Genomic DNA, 22000 nt, shown 5'->3' with positions numbered 1-22000 from the left:
AAAACAAAGAAACAGGTTTTTCATCTATTCGTACAAGTTCCTTGCTGGGTTTTGTTGTTGCTGTTTGTTTTTCACTGGCAAAGAAACTATTGAGAAGTGCTTTAGACCTTAAGTACAGATCAAAGCCCTAGGATTCAACAGTTTCTTGAATTAGTGGCCAACATCTCCAAAAAGCATCCACAAATACAGGGATTTCACAGAAAAATGCAAATTTCATCCTTCTTTTGAAAGAACAGGAGGCCCAGAGATGGTGGCCAGTGCTCCCGCATGGTTGCAGTTGGCTAGTGGGGAGAAGCAGCTGGTCCCATCAGACAAAGCAGGCGCCTCCAACTCACCAGCCTCTACCTAGCCCCTCACTTATTTCCATTAACTGCCTGGGTCCTTCCTGTGTTCATATGCATGTTTTCAACCTCTGCCTTAGGGACACAGAAAGGCTGAGAATGTCTTAGGGGGTTTGGCGAACATCCTAAAATAATGGCCGCAGTTCTAACAGCAGTAAATTGTGTCTAAAATGTGATTTGCAGAAGTTAGTCATTACAAAACAGACAAGTTCAGGGATGGGTAAAACGACAGGAATTTTACAAGATTCTTCCCTTTGCAGGAATATCAAAAATGACTCAATTAACAGAGATCCAAATTATACACAGTCCTCGGACAAAATGAACCTCAGTATAGCAAGTATTGATGACTATAATGAGCCTACTGGCCTTTGAAATGATTCAAGCACAGCCAAGTAGTGGCATTTGTCATCTCTGTAAATAAAAAGCGTCTGTCAGGCGCCTCATTAGCAAACCCTCATTACTGGGCTGACAGATTGTTGTCGAAATATGTTCTCAACAGACATACGTGCAAGCTCCAAAACAAACAACTTAAAATGCAAAGTCAACCCTCCCAGTCATGAGCCAGCTTGAGGGTCAGGTCATAAAGAAAGTTCTAAAGCAACAGGGGCCCAAAGTGGTTCCTATTTTGAAAGACAGAAAGGTAGAGGAAGGAGAGAAGGAGAAAAGGAAGGAGAGAGAAAGGAAGGAATGGAGGCTGGAGAGAAAGAATCTCAGGTTTGGAATAAAAAAACGTTCTAAGCACTCTTCATATATGAAGCCTTTTAATCCTCATAACAACCACATGAGGTGGGAAATTCAATTATCCCATTTTACAGAAGAGTGGCCCACCTGAGGCACAGAGAAGTTGAGTAACTTGACCACAGTTACACAACTAGTAAGTAACCGTGCCAGGATCTGAACGTACACAGCCATCATACTGTGCTTCCTGTCTAATGGAAGAAGGAGCATGGTATTTGCCTAATATTTCCATCCTCCCAACATCTGAATCCCCAAAACTACAACCCCACTAAGTACTTCCAGTGGTGGACAACTTTCTACTTCATGAAGAACACATTCTATTTTCACACTCCTCTAATAATTTTCCCTATAACTATCTGTAATAATTAACTGTGAACAATAATGCTTATATTATATTAATAATAGTGCTTGCTGTGTGCCAGGAACTCTGGTAAAGTTTTTTGTTTTGTTTTTTTCAAATTATAAATTAATCTTCACAATGATTCTACAAAGTAGGTACTATAATTGCCTCAATTCTGCAAATGAAAATAGAGAGGCACAGAGAGATTAAGCAACTTGCTCATGGTCACACAGCTAGTGAGTAATGCAGTTAAGACCTAAACCCAAGCATCTGACTCTGGAAGTGACACTCTAGTACTGCACTAGAACAACCTCCTTTATTTGCAGTTCTTTCCCATTCAACAAACAAGATATAAGAGCATCTCTGTAACATTACTAGCTACCATTAATCGATCAGGGGATCTTAATGCACACAAAGCTATATGCTAAGTGTTGTACATGTATTCTCTCATTCAGTGCTCATATCCATACTGTGAGCTAAGTAATATTCCCATTCTGTAGATGAAGAAATTGAGATTCAAGTCAGTTGAGGTACTGCGCCAAATCACATGCCAGGGTTCAAGGGCAAGTCCGTGTGGCTTCAAAGCCAGCCCTCAAAGCTGTTCCACCACATTGTCCCCCATGTGATGAACACAAATACAGATAACGTTCTCTTAAAGCACAGATACAGTTAAGGGTTTCTTGGTTGCAGTGACCTGAATCCACTTTATTGGCCAAGGCCACCAAAATCCACCAGATAGTAGGAAAACAACCAAGGGACCACTAGTCTGCCCACATCTGGCTCTTCACGACAGGGGCTCCATCTGGGACCCTTGAATTCCAGTGACATTGCCCTCTCTCACCCTTGAGAATCAGTGACTTGCCACCCCTTGTCGGTATCCTGATTTGCAAAACTTCAACTCACTCCTGAGCAAGAAATCGACTGACGCTTACCGCCAGCATATACATTCTGGCTCCCAGATTTAAGTTCAACAAACACTGACTGTACACCTACTGTGTACATGACATTGGGCTAGGTGCTCTCAGAAATAAATCCCCAGTGATCCTTGATGAGACAGGCTTACCACCATCTCCACTTGCTGGATGATGATAAAGCATCCACTGCATCAGAGCTGTCCTTAGGACTTTTTCTGATATCCCCAACCCTGCTGAATCACTGATCTCTATGACCCCTGATGTCCACTCCCTAGTCTGGTCATTGGCCAGTTATATCTGGCTGTACTCCAAGACCTGACTGGGCAGATAACAATAGTTGGCACACATAGCAAAATCCATGACAAGAGACGCCGTGATCAAAACCGGGCTCAGGGTAGCACAGCATTTACCACACCCCAGGACGTGTCCCCTGGCTTAATGCCCTTTCAGTTAAGTAACAGAAAAGGCTTTTTTGTCTAACCCTATCCATGAAAACTTTATAAATAGAAAACTCACAATGTGCATCCTGGGAAATATGAGGAAAGGAAATTTTTTTACCATTCTTATGGAAAATGATAAACTCCAACTGTCCTCCTTTCCCACATTCCAAATATCAAAATGAAATGTACCTAAATTCTCTAATCACCCAGGAGTTGCGTGGGGAGAGGAAAAAGGAGGAGAGGTTAAAAGCATCCCAGAACATCAAAAAAGGATCCACATCCTAGAAATCCAGTCCTCTCTCTACCCTCTCCGGGCAATGTGATCTTTGGTCATGTCACTTAAGCCTCAGTGTTTTCACCTGTCAAATGAGGAAAATAACAGCTACCATACACGGTTGTTGCACAAACTACTGTTTAAACAGAATTATGAAGGTGAACACATCTGGTAAAGGTACAAAACCTTTGATTGGAAGAAGACATACCAATTTCAGGATGAGTGTTACCTGTAGAATGGACAAAAAGACAAGAATGGAATAGGAGAGGGGTAAACAGGGGATCTCAGTTGCACCTAAAATGTTTATTTCTTTAAAAAAATATGTATGAACTAAACAAGGAAAAATGTTAATATCTATTTGAGTGGTGTGTACCTGGGTGTATTTCCCTTTCCTATTTGATTGAAATATCTAATAACATTAAGAAGAATGTAACAGAAGCCAGTATCAATCAGTGGTTGAGGGTATGAGCTCTGGAATCAAAGCCTGGATTTGAATGAAGATCTGCAACTTCTGCGTGATCTTAGACAAGTTAGTGCATTTCTCTAAGCCTCAGTTTCCTTTTTTTTTTTTTGCGGTACGCGAGCCTCTCACTGTTGTGGCCTCTCCCGTTGCGGAGCACAGGCTCCGGACGCGCAGGCTCAGCGGCCATGGCTCACGGGCCCAGCCGCTCCGCGGCATGTGGGATCTTCCCGGACCGGGTCACGAACCCGTGTCCCCTGCATCGGCAGGTGGACTCTCAACCACTGTGCCACCAGGGAAGCCCTGTTTTTTGTTTTTTTGTGCGTTTTTTTTTGTGTGTGTGATGTCATTTCAACATATTCCCATAACAACAAAGTAAATGAAACATTCTTCAGATTCAACATAATGGAAGTTTACTGACGTTTTAGCCTCATCCACAAGCAAAAGGGAAGAAAACTCCACTTACCAACTCCCTACAATGAAACAGCCTTACTTAAGAAAATGGAGTCCCTTTCATACCAACCTGTTTCTAGAGCAGATCTAAACAAAGGACCATCTCCCTGCAAAGTGGCACTTTAAAAAAATACCCTCTTAAGTGCACATAATGTCCCCCACCCCCCACCCCACCGTGCCCTAAAAGCAAAGGACTCAGGTGGGTCAGGATCACTCTGGGTGGAGTTCTCAGTAGAGAAGAGGTGGCATGGCTCTGGGTGTACCCCACTCAGCAAGTGGGAGATTCGGAACTCTTCACGCAGAGCTCTTTGCAGCTGAACCAAGGTGGAGGTGATTCACACGTGCCAGCTTAGAAGGAATTCCAGACGTTTTTAAGTGAGAAGCACGAGTCTCAGAATGGTATGTACAGTACAGTACAGTCCCATTTTTTAGAAAACAATGACAATAAAAGCTATGCCTTACCTTAAGGAGGTTAAGCTATGTCAACTTCGTCCCTCATCCCCTCCCCTTGTTCCATTTTACTGGTAAATGAAATTCAAAAGCACCTTGGAAACCACTGTCTAGAAATCCCATTCTCTTCACCACTAAGAGTGGGCCCCCATGACCCGGGCAAGTATGTGTATCAGTAGATGGAATGGAACCTTCGCTGTTGTTCTGGAAAGGAAGAGTCAGGTAGCAAATAACTGAGAGTGGAGCAGACATTCCCTCTGAAGGGCCCATAAGGAAGAGTCTAAGTAACCTGCGATACCCCCAAAGGAACATCCCCTCACCATTGTCCAAGTAATCAGGAGATGGGAGTTGGTCTTCGGAGGTAGCTGTTGTTGCCTTAGGAGTGCATGGTAGAGCTCTCTCACCCCAGACCAAATCCAGGCGCGAAGGGTGCAGTCCAGAAGACTCACTCAGAGATATAGCGGGCATCTGGCATCTTGTTCCCCAGCTACGTGACTATTCGTGCAGGGGGCTGGCTGATCTTTTGGCGTATTTGATCAGGAAGTCAAAGAATCAGAGAGAGAGCACCCCAAGCTGCCTCTACCCCCAGCCTTGTTTAAGCTAGGAAAAGGGAAGGAGGAGAGGAGCATTAAACTGCATATGGAATTGAAGCCTTCTTTTGAGATGTTGTTAAATATCTGGAAAGATGTCAACCAAATATAACTGAAGGAAGTGACTGGGGAAAAACAACACTCCTTTTTCACATTTATTCTCCCATGAGGAGTTCTGACTACTTGATAAACACATGTGTTTTCCACATCTAAAATCAGGAAGCAGAATGTTTATGCTGCCTCTGGGTAAGAGAGGCGGTCTGAGAGATGTAATATGGACAAAGAAATAGGCATTAGGATGTCTATTAGGAAAGCTTAGTAATGGGCACCCTTCTGAATTGTTTGAGTTTTTATCGCAATAAAATATTATCTAAAAGGAAATACTAAAACCATTAGAGCTCTAGTGAAAGGAAATTCATTCATGCCTAAGGTTTCAGCTCAGATTTTTGTTTTCCCCATTCATCTGGCTGAGTAAGTTTAGTGCATAGGCAAAGAAGGGCTAGCCTCAACCACTCCAGGCGATCAGAGGGTCACCTTCTGTGTTCCCTGGGCGATATGGCTAAGATAGATACATACCTGCCAGTCTCAGTGTAGCTCTGTTTAATGGGGGAAAGAGATGGAATTTAACACAGAGCACCTAGGAGCCAGGCATGAGGCTAAACAGCTTCTCTACTTCTCTCATTTTATCCTCATAATACACCCAGAAGCAAGGTGATGATAATACGTTTTTGCAGGTGAGAAAACTGAGGCTTACTTCCCTAAGATCACTAAGCTAGTGGGTAAGTGGAGCAGAGAATAACTTTCTGATTCAAAAGCCCATGCTTTTTCTACTTCTTTTCTTTCTCTTTCTTCTTTCTTTCTTTTCTTCCTTCCTCCCTTCCTTCCTCTCTTCCTTCCTTCCTTCCTTCTTTTCTTTTCTCTTTGTGGAGGAGAGGGGAGAGTTTAAAATTATTGAAAAAGACAAAATAAAAATATTCACATTCCTACCACCAAGAATTAATCCTTGCTGATATCTGGAGAAATGTGCTTTGAATCTTCAAGACTATATCTATTCTATTCCATTCCCCTCTCCACTTCTCAATTGTATTCGTTTTTTTTTGCGGGGGGGGTGGGGGGGGGGGTGGGGTGGGGGGGTGGGGGGTGGGGGGGGTGGGGGGGGTGGGGGGTGGTTACAGTTTTCGAACAATGACGTTCTTTTTGGTAGTCGTAACTATCATGACTTTTAACACTAATTTTGACAAATCAATTCACTTGGACTCAATGCTTGCCAGTACTTCCTCTTATCACAGCTTTTCAATTCCTATATTTTAACATTGTGATTCATCTCTCAATTGGCTGGATTTTATTTTTTTTGTAGGTTTCTGCAAGACGGTGATATAAGCACACCCATATATTTTCTACTATGTCATTTTGACTAATTTTTGACTAACACTATGGTTTTCACTTTTTTATATCTGCAGAGGAATTGTTTTTCAACTGGAATCATAAGCAGAACTCCCCGCATGCAAAAAAGATAAGACCAGGCCTGATCTCCGAGTCCTTAGCCATCTAAGGCCCTCACGGACTCTTAGGATCCTATAAATTCCAGTTTGAAAACTCTATATGGGTATGAGTGCGTGCATGATAAAACCTAATAATTTTCATACCAATTCCTCAGATATCTAGAATCAGTCTAACAGACTTCCAAATGTATTTTCAAAGTAGTCTTGAACTGGCAATCACTTGCTAAATTAATATGTCCAGCTCTTTCCATAAAAGTACTGTGGCTGCTTATTACAAGGATGCATTAAAATAAGACTGATAAAACAAAATTTTAAATGGGAAACCAGAACTAAAGAGCTTCAGAGCAAGGAGGTTAATCCCTGAAACAAAGGTGACTTGAGTCAGCAAGTGCAGTGTTTTTGAAGGTCAGGCAAAAGTAAAGAAAGGCTCTGATTACATGCAACCTCTGTGGTTAGTTTCCTGCCCTGAAGCGCTTTCTCCAGGGAAACTGCATGAAAAGAAAAAAAAAACACTCATCTGAATTTCAAAATGTAGGACACAGAAAACATTCTGAGGCTTTTCACTGCCTTGGTAGGCACGGGGTAGAGAAAAGGGAGCAGTCTTAGGAGAGTGGAGAGAACAGCAACTGGTTCACTGTGTGAGCCTAGGCAAGTCATTTCTCTTCCCTGAGCCTTGCTCCTTCACCTGCAAATCTGAGGTCTCTGCCTGTTTCTCGGGATTAGCATCCAGTAGCACAAAAGTGACACTGAGGAGAGTGGTTTTGCTTGCTGTTTTTATTTTCAATCTTTGCCCTTGGTAGACACCTAGAGTTTGCTTATCTGCCACTGAGTAGAACTACATTTGTAAAGGGTAGGATTGCACTGTGGGAGGAGGGCAGGGTGTTTGGAATCAGACCCCTACTCCTCCCCCAGTCCCACTCACTGTGTGTGTAAAATAGGACACAGCCCAACAGACTGGGCACTATAGAGGCCTGGACACTGAAAAGTGCATGATGTCCAAAATAACAACAGTGGGCTTCCCTGGTGGCGCAGTGGTTGAGAATCTGCCTGACAATGCAGGGGACACGGGTTTGAGCCCTGGTCGGGGAAGATCCCACATGTCGCAGAGCAACTAAGTCCATGCGCCACAACCACTGAGCCTGCACTCTAGAGCCCATGTGCCACAACTACTGAGCCCACGTGCCACAACGACTGAAGCCCAATCACCTAGAGCCCATGAGCCACAACTACTGAGCCCACGGGCCACAACTACTGAGTCTGAGCTCTAGAGCTCACAAGCCACAACTACTGAGCCCGTGTGCCACAACTACTGAAGCCCACTCACCTAGAGCTCATGAGCCACAACTACTGAGCCTGAGCTCTAGAGTCCAAGAGCCACAACTACTGAGCCCATGTGCCACAACTACTGAAGCCCGCGTGCCTAGAGCCCATGAGCCACAACTACCGGAGCCTGCATTTCACAACTACTGAGCCTGCGCTCTAGAGCCCACGAGCCACAACTACTGAGCCCGTCTGTCACACCTACGGAGCCTGTACTCTAGACCCCGCATGCTACGACTACTGAGCCCACATGCCACAAGTACTGAAGCCCGTGCGCCTAGAGCCTGTGCTCCACAACAAGAGAAGCCACCGCAACGAGAAGCCTGTGCACTGCAATGAAGAGCAGCCCCTGCTCGCCACAACTAGAGAAAGCCCACGCACAGCAATGAGGACCCAATGCAGCCAAAAATAAATAAATAATTTTTAAAAAGAAATCCTTAAAAATAAATAAATAAATAGCAAGAGTACTAAAGCATAAAATAAACGTAAGGAAGGTGAACAAAGTTCTCATTTCCCCCATGATGATTCCTTTAAAGCTGCTTTGAAATATCAAATATCAAATTCTTTCTCCCTCCAAAAAGCATTTTGTTTGTTTGCTTTTTGGTTTGCATTTGTGTGTGTGTGTGTGTGTGTGTGTGTGTGTGTGTGTGTGGACACGCACTCCTTCATGAATCTGCAGAGGTGCTCTGTTAATTGCACATAGCTAATCTAGGGCTGAAGATACCACCTGTCCTGCAGGGTGCTGTGAGGAGTAACTAGACTAACATGTTATGGGAATTTAGCACAGTACTCACTATGTGGTTAAGAACCCACAGATGGCTAGCTGTGTAGGCATCCTCCTTTCCTCCGGCCCTCTATTTCTCCTTGAGGGGGCCTCCTTAACACTAGCACACCTGCCTCCTGCCTACCCCTCACCCCCATCCCAGCACAGGAGAGCCTAACCTGAGGGATTAGCTGGGAAACAGGGACAGAGCCCCCTCTGCCCTCCTTTCTCTTTGCTCTGCCTGACCACAGGAAGGACACACTCTACGCCCTCCACACAGCAGGATTATAGTCAGGCCCAGGCAGGAGGAGATCTGTGGTGGCCCAGCTGGGCAGTGAGGGCTGGGAGAGCCTGCCTGAATGTAGTCAGCCCATAAGCAAGCTCATTCGACACTTACACCCAAGCCGTGCTCCCGATGTCAATTTTATCAGTGACAGGTGATACATTGATTTCTAATGGCCTGACTCATGAGTCCAAGGCTATTATTAACCTATGTGCAAACTTTAAAAACCACCACCATCGCCACGATGGTGGACACAGCCCAACAGACACCTGGCTTCACAAGAGATGACACCTCTGTGGGAAGAAAGAGATGCCATTTTGCCCAAGACAGGGCACCCAGCTTGCTGAAGGGAGTGAGTACTGCTTCCTGGGCCAGATGCAGTGTCCAAACCACACAGCTATGTACAGCAGAACTGGAATCAGGATTATAATTTACTGGACCCTTCAAAACCCTAATAATGCTGATATTCCTTTATAATGGTGTTGAAACTAATAAAGAAGTGTATCTAGAAGGTGTCATAGGGCCCAACAGCTCCATGCCTGGGCAAATAGAGAGCACAATGAACATCAGACCACCCGGTTTGGCTTTTGTTTCTAAGTATGAATTCCTACAATAACAAAGCATTATTTTCAGTAAATCTGAAATACTAATATTAGCAAAATGTATTTAAATAGACCACACAGAGGTGCAAGTTCCAAGAGAGGGCTGGAGGTGCTGGGTATGTCCTGGGGGTGTCCCAACACCATCAGCAAGCTCCTGGCATCCAAGGGTCGCCTGGGCCAGTGACTCACCTCCACAGGTCTCCTGTATTCGCACCACATCGCCAATCTGCAGGGAGAGCTGGGGGACTCCGCTCCCTTGGAAGTTGTATATGGCTGTGAAATGAAATGGAACAGAGAGGCAGCCTGGTGAGACCTCTGGATACCAAGAATCTCTGCTCCTTCCTGCCCTTCCTTTCTTGACTTTATCTGATGACCATGCAGCCCACATGGCTAAACAAAACCAACGTAAAACCAATGTAAAAACCACTGACTGCCACAGGAGTCAATGCAGGCCCAGCCTGGCTCCCAAAGGCCCCCATTCATTAGTCAAACATGACCTCTCCCTAGCACAGGTAATGCACTCCAGTCTGAGTGACAAGGATGGCGTTTATGTCATTCCCATGGTTGACCTCCCACTGTACACCCGGCACGTGCTCAGCACATCCTCTCATTCCATTCCCAAAGCAACCCTGCGAGGTGTAAACTGTGATCCCATTTTGCAGATAAGGAAATGGAGGTGCTTAGAGGTTAAACAATTTGGCCAAAATCATGAGGCTAGGAAGTGACAGGAAAACCAGTATCTAACTTCCATATTCTCAACTGCTACTGTGAGCTACTTGCTGCTCCCCAATTACTCCATCCTGGTGACAGCAGCCTAAAATGCCAGTCTTTCTACCACTCATTTACACTGACTACCTTCCCATTTACACTGTCAGCTTCTGGGGAGTAGCAGCTGGCTATGAAAACACCCAGAGTCCCCTGCGTGGTATGGGAGCCTCTGCTAATCCCTTGGAATGTGAGATTACACCGTATCATTGCAGTGCTCAGCCCCTACTTGGCATCACTTGCTAAGTGAGGACCAGGCCATACTGTTAACCTAGGGATGAAGTTTGTTTCAGGAATATCCAGCTTGGAAGATCTTCAAGAACAGAATAGGACACAATGGTGTTTGATTTGACGTGTGAATCCAAACACAAGTGTTTTGATTTAAGGAAAGAGCCTCAGGAGGATGGACGGATGATCCTACAAGGTTGTCCTCGTTCATTCATGCAGCAGATATTCAGTAAGTGCCTACAATATGCCAGGCACATGCCAGGCACTGATCTCGCTCTTTTGGTGAATACACAAATAAATATAAGGTTACAAAACATGATACATGTGATGTAAGAAACAAATAGGGCCTGATGGAGGAGGCATCAATTTTTGTTGGGGTAGTTAAGAAAGGACCCCCTGAGCTGATGATACATGGAGGATTCCAACAAGTCAGCTATGGGAACAGAAAGGGGGGAAGGGCATTTCAGGAAGTGGGAATAGCATACGCAAAGGCCCCAAGTAAGGAAGACACTTGGCACATTCAGAGAGCAAAAAGGAAACTGCTGTGCATGGAGTATAAGGGAGGAGGTGGGTGACACAGAGGAGGCTGGAGAGACAAGAACCAGGTCATGCAGGGCTTCACGATGACTTTGGGCTTTACTCCAAGAGAACAGGAAGCTGGATAGATTTTACTTAGTTATTTGGTAATAGTTTTATTTAGATACAATTTGCCCACTTAAAGTATATACTTCAATGATTTACTCAGAGAGCTGTGAAACCACCACCATGATTAATTTTAGAACATTCTCATCACCTCAAAAAAGTCCCCTGAGCCACAATCGGCCACTAATCTACTTTCTGTCTCTATAGATTTGCCTATTCTGGACATTTCGTACAAATAGAATCATATAATATGTGGTCTTTTGCAACTGGCTTCTTTTACTCAGCACAAGGTTTTTAAGATTCATTCATGTTGTAGCAACTATCATTACTTCATTCATTTTTATGGCTGAATAATATTCCATTGTATAAATACACCAGTGGATAGAAGGCTGAAGGCTGTTAAGCGGGGGAGTGATGTAACCCCATCACGTCGACTGCTGTTGGGGGAGTGGATGGAGGGAGGCAGAATGGATGTGGCAGAGCCCACGAGGAGACCCTTGCTTTGTCTCTCTAATCCCAGAGGTCTCTGAACCAAGGAGAGACTTGCTGCTGCTGAACCATGTGGCCAAGCAGTGCAGGAGGTAGATTAACTAAATGAGAGGAATCCTGAGTCCTCTTGGTAGTCTTACCACTGATTCAGTTCATTCCCTCTCCCTTTGCTCCTCAGTTTCCTCATGTGTCAACAAACAAAATGCATTTAAAAACTACTTTTTCGAGTGAAATCAGCAAAAATGGTGAAATAGGGAGTTCCAAGCGCCTGTCCCTCCAAAGAAGCAATTAAAAATCCAGCAAAAATGGTCAGAATCAACTTTATCAGAACTCTGAAAAACAGTCAAAAGTTTACAGCAACCAAGCAAATGCTTACTCAAGAAAAGGCAACTGAAACCTGGTAAAGTTTTGTAGCATTTTAACTTATCCTTATCCCATTCTCTACTCCCTATCTTAGTGGCAGTCTTGAAGATGGTGTTCCGTGTTCCTGTGGGTTCCTGGGGCTGGAGGGAGCAGAGCAGACCTTGTCCTAAGAAACTGTACAGTAGTTGCTTGTTTTGATCTGTCTGTGGGCTCCCTGAAGGACTAAAGCCATGAGCTTGCCTTTATTTCCCTGACTTGGGACTCTCTTAAGGGAGAGAAACAGCTATGCAAAGGGCATTGATCAAAAACATTTAAAGTCAAAAGAACTACCTGCTTCCATACAGGGCAAAGAATATAAGTTTGGTCAAACAATAATACCACTAATAAACCTGGGAGGAAAGGCTTAGGAGTGAAATGCTTTGGAGAATAAAGAGCTTTGAAGAATACCACCTATTGCAGGGGATCTAGAAGGCCATGATGAGTTGGACACATGTTGAAAAAGGATGGGAGAAAGCCCAAAGTTCTCAGCTCTGGTTGACCTTCAAGCTCCATACAGGAAGGAAATGCAGGCTCTGGCAGAGCTGTAAATGGCCTGGCTAAGTGTTGAACGTAAGCCCCAACACACATGTGCACAGCTGCAAAGACTAGGTTTTTTTTCTTTCAATTCCAGGCATTTAGAGACTTCAGTGAGCACATGCAACAAACAATACAGTCTTAACAAAAATACTTTAGAAAAGTCACTAAACAAACAAACTACTACAATCTATATCAAGCAGTGACAATAGCCCTGGCAAGGAGGGAGACTCTGACGTCTGAGTTAGCACATCATAATATTCAAGATATCCAGTTTTCAGCACAAAATTATGAGGCATGTAAGAAACAAGAAAGTATGGCCCATTCACAGGAAAAAGAGAATTTAATAGAAACTGTCCCTGAAGAATGACAGACAGTGGACTTGGGAGACAAAGACTTTAAATCAATTATCTTAAGTATGCTCAAATATCCAAAGGAAACTATGGACAAAGAACTAAAGGAAACCAGGGGAATAATGTCTCAGAAAATGGAGAATATAGTCAAAGAGAGAGAAATTATAAAAAGGAATCAAATAAAAATTCTGGAGCTGAAAAGTACAATAACAAATGTAAAAATTTTATTAGAGAGGTTCAACATCAGATATGAGCAATCAGAAGGAATCAATGACCTTAAAAATAGGTCTGTTGAGGGGCTTCCCTGGTGGTGCAGTGGTTGAGAGTCTGCCTGCTGATGCAGGGGACGCAGGTTCGTGCCCCGGTCCGGGAGGATCCCACATGCAGCAGAGCGGCTGGGCCCGTGAGCCATGGCCGCTGAGCCTGTGCATCGGAGCCTGTGCTCCGCAGTGGGAGAGGCCGCGGCAGTGAGAGGCCTGTGTACCACCAAAAAAAAAAAAAAGGTCTATTGAGATTAGCCAGACTGAGGAGCAGAAAGAAAAAGAATGAAGAGAAATTAACAGATCCTAAGGGACCTATGGAACAATATCAAGCACACCAACATCCACATAATGGGAGCTCTATAATGAGAGGAAAGAAAGAGAAAGTAGCAGAAAGAAAATTTGAAAGAATAATGGTCAAAAACTTGCATTTGATGGAAGACAAGAATCTATACATCCAAGAAGCTCAATGAAATCCAAGCAGGATAAACTTAAAGAGATCCATACCAAGACAAAATAGTCAAATTGTCAAGAACAAGAAACAGAGTCTTAAAAGTAGCAAGAGAGAAGCAATTCATCATGTACAATGAATCTTCAATAAAATTAACACATGATTTCTTTTTAGAAGCCGGTAAAACTAGAAGGCAGTGGATGACATATTTAAAGTGCTGAAGGAAAAAAAAATGGCAACCAAGAATTCTATATCACACAAAATTATCTTCAAAAATGAAGGAGAAATGAAGAGATAAACAAAAACAGGGATTCCATCACTGATAGACAATTGGAAAGACAAATACAGAAAGCAATAATTACAAATCCATGGTAACAGGCATAGGGTGTATAAAGATGTAATGTGTGACAGCAACAATACAAAAGGGAAGAAACAAACATATAGAAGCAGAGATTTTTGTATACTATTGAAGCTAAGTTGGTTTTAACTTAAACTATATTGTTATAAACGTAAGATACTGGTGGTAAAACCCAGGTTAGCCACTAAGAAAATAACTAAAAAATATAGAGGAGGGAAAAAACAGTAAACCAGACAAAATCAGTTAAACATAGAAGAAGGTAGTAATGAAAAATTGAGGAACAAAAAAAGATGTAAGATACATAGAAAACAAATGGCAAAATGGAAGAAGTAAGTCCTTCCTTATGAGTATATACTTTAAATGTAAATGGATTAAACCCTTTTGTCAAAAGGCAGAGATTTACAGAAAAGATTTTTTTAAAAATCCACCATAAAATAAATACATACATACATACATACATACATAAATCCACCATGATCCAACTATATGTTGTCTGTAAGAGATTCACTTTAGGTCCAAAGATACAAATAAGTTCAAAATAAAAGAATGAGGGAAAGAAGTTCCACACACATAGTAACAAAAAGAGAGCTTGGTGGGTATACCAACATTAGACAAAATAGACTTTAAGTCAAAAATTGTTACAAGAGACAAAGAAGGACATAATATATTGGCAAAAGAGTCAGTACACCAAGAAGATATAGCAATTATAAACATATATGTACTTAATAATATAACACCAAAATATATGAGGCAAACATTGACACAATTAAAGGGAGAAATAGATAGTTCTACAATAAAAATTGGAGACCTCAATACTCTACTATCAATAATGGATAGAACAAGTAGGCATGAAATCAATAGGGAAACAGAAGACCTGAACAACACTATAGATAACTAGTCCTGGGACTTCCCTGGTGGCACAGTGGTTAAGAATCGCCTGCCAACGTAGGGGACATGGGTTCGATCCCTGGTCCGGGAAGATCCTACATGCCGCGGAACAACAAAGCCCGTGTGCCACAACTACAGAGCCTGCACTCTAGAGCCTGCAAGCCACAACTACTGAGCCCACCTGCCACAACTACTGAAGCCCACGTACCTAGAGCCCGTGCTCCACAACAAGAGAAGCCACCACAATAAGAAGCCTGCACAACACAACTAAGAGTAGGCCCAGCCTGCCGCAACTAGAGAAAGCCCGCACGCAGCAACAAAGACCCAAAATGCAGCCAAAAATAAATAAAATTTTTAAAAATAATAACTAGTCCTAACAGACGTATACAGAATACTCCATCCTACAATAGCAGAATACATTCTTCTCAAGTGCACATGAAATAGTCTCCAGATAGATGACATGTTAGGCCACAAAACAAGTCTCAATAAATTAAGAAAAGACTGAAATTATACAAAGCATCTTTTCCAATCACAAAGGAATGAAGCTAGAAATGAAAAACAGAAAAAAAAAAAAAAAACTGGAAAATTCACAAATACGTGTAAATGGAACAACATACCCTTAAACAACCAGAGGGTCAAATGAGAACTCACAAGCGAGATCAAAAAATATTTTAAGGGCTTCCCTGGTGGCGCAGTGGTTGAGAGTCCGCCTGCCGATGCAGGGGACACGGGTTCGTGCCCCGGTCGGGGAGGATCCCACATGCCGCGGAGCGGCTGGGCCCGTGAGCCATGGCCGCTGAGCCTGCGCGTCCGGAGCCTGTGCTCCGCAACGGGAGAGGCCACAACAGTGAGAGGCCCGCGTAATGCAAAAAAAAAAAAAAAAAAAAAAAAAAAAAAATATTTTAAGACAATTACAAGTTAAAATACAACCTATCAAAACTTACAGATGCAGTGAAAGCAGTGATCACATCAGTGAAGAGGCCTTGGAAAGAAATGAGGTCAAAACCTTTCTCAAATATAAACAAGCAGCATTTATAATGTTCCTCCACTATATCACAGAGAAGCATATTCTCAACTGCCCTTTCATGCTGTCATTACAACTACTGCATGAGGTAGTACTATCCCCACTCTACAGAGGAGGAAACTGAGGTTCAGATGGTTTGAGTAGCTTATCCAAGACCCACCCACAGAGTGGTAAATCACAGAGCCAGGACTTCAACCCTGTCCTGTGCCTTGTTCATTCCCTGCATCCACTGCCTCTCCACAGCATCTGATGGCAGGTGTTCACCAGACCCTGCTTCAGGCTTCTGTTTGCCACACTCTCTGAGCTGCATTCTCTGCGGGAAAAGGATGAAATCTGTAGGCTTTTTAGTCCAAAGACCTATACAAATCAGCCCTTTCACCAAGGGACCAACTAGCCTTTTTGAGTATTCACAGGGGTGGAAAGTCTCAATCCTCAGAGATAATAAAGCTTGGGAGTTATGAGCCAGTGTCCCTGGAGTAAGACAAATGTGGCTCCTGAGCCCAGTTCTGCCCTTTGCCAGCTCTGGTCTCAAGCCCAGGGTTGCAGAGTATGATTTGTCCAGCACAAGGCCAGCACAAGGCCACCAAGCCAAAGACAGCAGTAGGGGCTGGCACCCAACCTCTGATCTGCTTGCCAAGGCCTGGGCCCTACCGAGGCACTGTGCCCACCAGGGGAGGGGTGTATCTTTGTAATTCACACAGAGGAACTGTAGGGGCCAGCGGCAGCCTGCTTGAGCAGCAACTTCACCTCCCCAAGCCTCATTTTCCTCAACTATAGAAAGGAGGAGATGATGGTCCCTACCTTGAAGAGTTCCTTGGAAGCTTGGCTGAGATCAATACACAGAAAAAGTCTTTACTCTGTGTCTGGCCGGAGTAAGTGGCCAATAAAAAGTAGTCACTTTTCTCTTTATTGGCACTATAATACCTCCTAGAGCAATCCTTTCAGAGGAACTCCTTCAGAGCTCTTCTTTGTGTCACCTTTAAATCTGCTTCCTTGCAGTTTGCATTCAATGGCACTGTCAGTCAACAATGAATAAAATTAAACCTTTGCCCAAAAACAAACCTTGAGAGGACCCTCAGGGGACTCAGAGTTCTCTTCTCCTGCATAAAGCTTCCCCGTTTCTTCATTCCCTCCACACCTGGCCTCAATTCAAATCCTGTCCCCACAAAGGCTGCTAGCATTTGGACCCACTCCAGCTTGCAGATGCCCTAATTCTGCAGACTCTCCACTCCTTGATCCCTCCAGCTCCAGAGGTCTGGCTGAGGACATGCCTGCCAAGGAGCTGGGCAGGGCCACAGAGGCAACTGAAGGTTTCTAACAGAAGAAAACCATCCATGATATGTGTTTGCCTCTGGAGCACCAGCAAATTAGCTTTGTCCATCAGATATTTAAAGGGCAGGGCAGGGCAAGATTCTATTTTGTTCCCAGACTATATCCTTCCCATCTTTCCTGAGGAATCTCTTCCTCACCCTCTGCCCAGCTCTGTCAGGTGAGAAGGTACCAACCCACTGGCTTAGGAAGATATCTTGGACAGATCTTGAAACTTCATATTCAACATGGAGGTCTGTGTTCATTCCAAAGACTCACATCATATGAAAATGAAAGTAACTGACACTGCCCTTTAATTTATAAATGTATCTCTGCCTTTGCATGAAGACCTCTGTTCTCAAGGCTCCATTTGGGGAAAAGCAGACATTACTGACAAAGGAAGTGGCTTTGCATACCGGTACCCAATTCTGTTAAGTTTTCTAAATGACTAACAGGAAACTTTGAACCAGAATGCCACTCTTTGCTAAAGTTTGATTGCTTATTTATGAATCTCTCCTGAGTTGTTTCTGACCAGTGTCAGAACAGTTCATCTTCTTCCCCATTCCCTGCAGGCCTAACCACCCTTGAGTTCTGAGTGAGTGCTGGAAAGGCCGGAAAACATGAGGAAGGTATGGGAATAAGTAATAAGTAAAAATCACTGAAATCATAGCCTGCCCCACACTGGCCATCCCCATCATGGAAGATAAACAAGTGGTGAAAGGATTCCCACAGATACCCATTCCAGCTTCCCCTTTCATACGAGGTCTCCGTGCCTTGGAGAACCCTGGCACATCCCAGTGAAGGATTTGACCTCTCCTTGCATCAAAATACTATACTCAGGAGGCAAGGCAGCAGCTAGTCACTGATAAGCCTAACCTAACTTATGACCAAAGATCAAGGGGGTGCTTCAAGTACCAGGGCCGTCTGAGGTCACTGAACCCAATGAGGACTCTAATGTTGGAAATCCCAGAGTGTCAAGCCAGTGGGAGCTTTTGAGACAGGTGGGACTTCCAACAACCCTGGAAATCAGATCTACTGATTAGCCACCAACTTTACTTAAACGTATGGAAATGCCCTGCTCATCAGGAGCCCAAATCAAGAGAAATAAGGGAAAAGTAAACATACCATCGCTACAGCATGCAGCTCACAGAAACAAATAGGGTTGGGGTCTCTGTGCTTCGGGCAATGTTAGGAGATAAGTACAGTATTTCACTTGGATTTATACACGAGGAAACTGAGGCAGACAGAGAATAAACAACTTATTCTAATATCTCTAACTAATAAGGCAGTTAACCAGAAGTCTGGATTCTAACCACTTCATATACTGCTTGACGCCCCACAAATGGTAAACACACATACTGTGTACCAAGCACATGTTATCTTTCAACAGATATTATTTGAGCACCTACTGTGTGCCAGATACTGAGTATATGGCAATAGTGATAAATAAGACAGACAAAATTCCTCACACTTTACTTGTACCAGCTCATTTAATCTTCACAGTAACACTCCAAGGTATTCCTCTCCACATAACATATGAGAAACTTAAAGAGAGATTAAGGAACTTGCCCGTGGCCACACAGCTAGAAAGTGGTAGAAAGTGGAGTCAAACCCAGATTGGAGTCTAAAGTCCTTATTTCCCTGACTAACCCATTGCTGATGTCACGATTTATTGTGTGTGTGTGAGTATATATGTATATATATAATGTGTGTGTGTGTGTGTGTATATGTGTGTGTGTGTGTGTGTGTACTAGACTTGTTCATTTCCCATCTCCTTCAGCCTCAGCGAGGGTGGAGACTGAGTCTGCCTGTCGGCCACTGAATTCCCAGTGTTGAGAACAGCATCTGGCTCACAGTTGAAGTTCAATCAATATTTACTGAACTTTACGACCCCTACTGGATCCTCCTAGAAACCTTACAGGTTGCCATAGGTGAGCCAAGGTGACATTCCCAGCCAACAAGAAGGAAGTTGAGATTTCCATGAGTTCTCTAAAACAGTGATTCTCAACTGGGAACAATTTCACCCCCAAGGGAACATCTGTTAAACTGAAGGAACACGAACATGAAGGGCAGGTATGTCTCTTCCTCTAAGTATTTTCTTGCATTTCTTGAGATTACTTGCTGAGATGCTGAGCCAGCTGGGCTGCCAACTTTGATTGCAGCCATCAAGTGCCCTGTGACCCTTCAGGATGGATTCGTACCTCATCAGGGCCCCTGCCACTTGCTGATGTGTTTCAAAACAAAAGCTTCAGCAAACACCAAGTGTTAATAGAGTTTGTACAAGCAGCTACATAAGAGGAACACAAACAATATTGGAGAAAAAGAATGTAATTGCCTGAAGCTCACTTCTCTAGTCCCTGAACTGGGCTTTGGATGGTCTCCACTCCAGGGAGAAACAGAACTAGCCGGCAGAGCCACTTTGGATTCAAGTGAAACATATTCGTTGAAATTTACAAGCAGCTTGCCTGGAGTCTCTGGACAAGGTGTTGACAGCTGCAGCACCAAGGCAACATCCTGACATTGCATCAGGGAGGGTGAATGCGATGACCCAGCAGAAGCTTCTGGCAGCGAGGTCAGAGCTCAAACCCGGTGCAACTCAGCAGTGGATGAGGCAGGAGAATCACAGCCAGAGGGAGCCAAGGGGGAGGAGGTGTTCCTCCCCTGACCAGGAGAGGACAAGAATTACAACCTCTACGGAACACTTCCTATGTATCAGACACTTCTCCAATGATTTTACCTACAGTCACCTATTTAATCCCAGCACCTATTTAATCTTGTGGTGGGTAAAATTATGGTCAATTCTGTTTTACAGATGAGCAAACTGAGGTAGTGTGAGATGAAGTGAACAGCCCAGGGTGACACAGCTAGGAAGGTGGTGAGCCAGGATTTCACCCCAGGCAGGCTGGCTCCAGAACATACACCCTCAACCATTACACCACACTGCCTCTCACTAGTGAATGTGTATTTAGCACCTGCTCCCTGCCAGGTGCTTTACGACCCCTACTGGATCCTCCTAGAAACCTTACAGGTTGCCATAGGTGAGCCAAGGTGACATTCCCAGCCAACAAGAAGGAAGTTGAGATTTCCATGAGTTCTCTAAAACAGTGATTCTCAACTGGGAACAATTTCACCCCCAAGGGAACATCTGTCAATGTCTGGACACATTTTTGGTTGTCACAATCCTGGGGGTGGGGGAGGCAGGGATGGGGAGTGGAGGAGTTCCTAGTGTCTAGCTGGGGAAGTCAGGGACACTGCTAAATGTCCTACAGAGCACAGGATAGCCCCATAACAAGAACCATCTGGCCCCACGTGTCAACAGTGTCAAGGTTGATGAGTCCTGCTAAAACATCATGCTGGGATTCACCCTCTCCTTCCCAGTGCTCCCAGTATAGGCACACGCACACACTCACGCACACACTGTCTCACACTCTTCTACGTTCACACACTCACATGCTAGAATTGGAAGAGAGGCTTTATGATGAAACCAAGGGCTGATTTCTCAGCCCCCAACCTCCAATGCAGGCAGCATCTGGAAGGTTAGAAAGAAAGGTAGAGTGAGAGAGGATGGCTCCTGCTCCCCTGGAGCTTTGGGGAAATCTAGTTCAAGAGACAAAATGAACACACAAGAAACAAGAGGCTGCTTTTTAAAAAAAAAAAGGGCTAAGCTGTGGGGCACGGCAGCTGTGGGCTCTCAGAGAAGAGAGATCAAGAGAGGCCCCATCAAAGAATTGAGACTAGAGAGAGAGGAAGGGGCAGAGGGAGGGCAAGGAGAAGAACTGGGGTAAGAGCGCTGGGGAGGTTGGTGGGGAAGGAAATACCACAAGGGCAAGGAGAAGGGAGGGGAAATCAGCTTGATGGGTGCACAGTCGCAGAGAGTCCTAAGGTGAGAACCATGGGGCTTGGTGCGGTGGCCCACTACAGGGGTCCAGGTGTTTGGAGCAGAATTCAAGAACACTCCAACTATTGTTGTGCTCTCTCTTAGGACTTAGCCTGCTGACAGGGAAGGGGGTAAGGGTGAGGAGATGAAGGCAAGACGGGGCAACTCACCTGAATCTTATGAGGCTACCAGAAAGTGTAACACCTCCAACCTCTCTCCCCTCTCCATCTCCCACCTTCTGCCCACTCATTCACCCACCCATCCATCCGATCAACAACTACTAACTGAGCATCTGCTCTGTGCTAGGCACTCTGTGTGGGAGAAGGAGAAACACAGTATTGCGGTCATGGTGCTTACATTCTATGGAGGAGCCAGAGAATTCTACACAAGGCTACAATGAAATACGATGGGGGTGATAGCAGGAGCCACAGTGACCTGAAGTAAGGGGTGCACCCATCCTCAACCTGAGAAATGGGGACATTAGTACTGATAACAGTGTTCTTTCCTGCCTCAAACAAAAAGAAGGGGAGGTTACTACTGGCTCATAAGCTTCCTGAGAGCAGAAACTGTGTTTTTCAGCTCTGGGCCCCAGTACTCAGCTCAGGACCATAACTTAGCATGGGTTCACTGAACTTAATTGATCTGAATAGACTATAAAAATAGTTTTCTTAATCTTGGCCACTCCCAGGTCTAAGGATTCACACCCTGGGCAGAACACCTTGGCTGTACCTATTATATCTAGTTACTGAGTACATTTTAGCAGGGTCCTTAACTGGCTTCCATGAATGGGCCATAATGAAACCGTAATGCAAAACTGCACATGTGCATGTTTTTGTAGGAAGAGTGTTTGGATTCCCAAGGGTCCTGCGTTACAATAACGATGATCTTTTCTGCTAGTACCTTCTGTGGTACTACCATGTTTCTGCTAGTACCACAGAGCCAGATGGAATC

The 22000-nt window shown here is 44.3% G+C and overlaps 1 protein-coding gene across 1 annotated transcript in view; it reads right to left on the bottom strand.

Moving 5' to 3' along the window:
• DOCK2 (dedicator of cytokinesis 2) overlaps window positions 1-22000 on the bottom strand; it is a 425761-nt gene that overhangs the window by 382389 nt on the left and 21372 nt on the right. Inside the window, exon 3 of the mRNA XM_065873738.1 lies at window positions 9660-9743. Coding sequence (XP_065729810.1) covers window positions 9660-9743 — 84 coding nt within the window. The remainder of the gene's footprint in view (window positions 1-9659; window positions 9744-22000) is intronic.

Source organism: Phocoena phocoena, chromosome 3 (assembly GCF_963924675.1).
Source record: "Phocoena phocoena chromosome 3, mPhoPho1.1, whole genome shotgun sequence".
NCBI lineage: Eukaryota > Metazoa > Chordata > Mammalia > Artiodactyla > Phocoenidae > Phocoena > Phocoena phocoena.
Note: the sequence above shows the minus strand (reverse complement) of the source record. Positions and strands in the feature narration are given on the sequence as shown.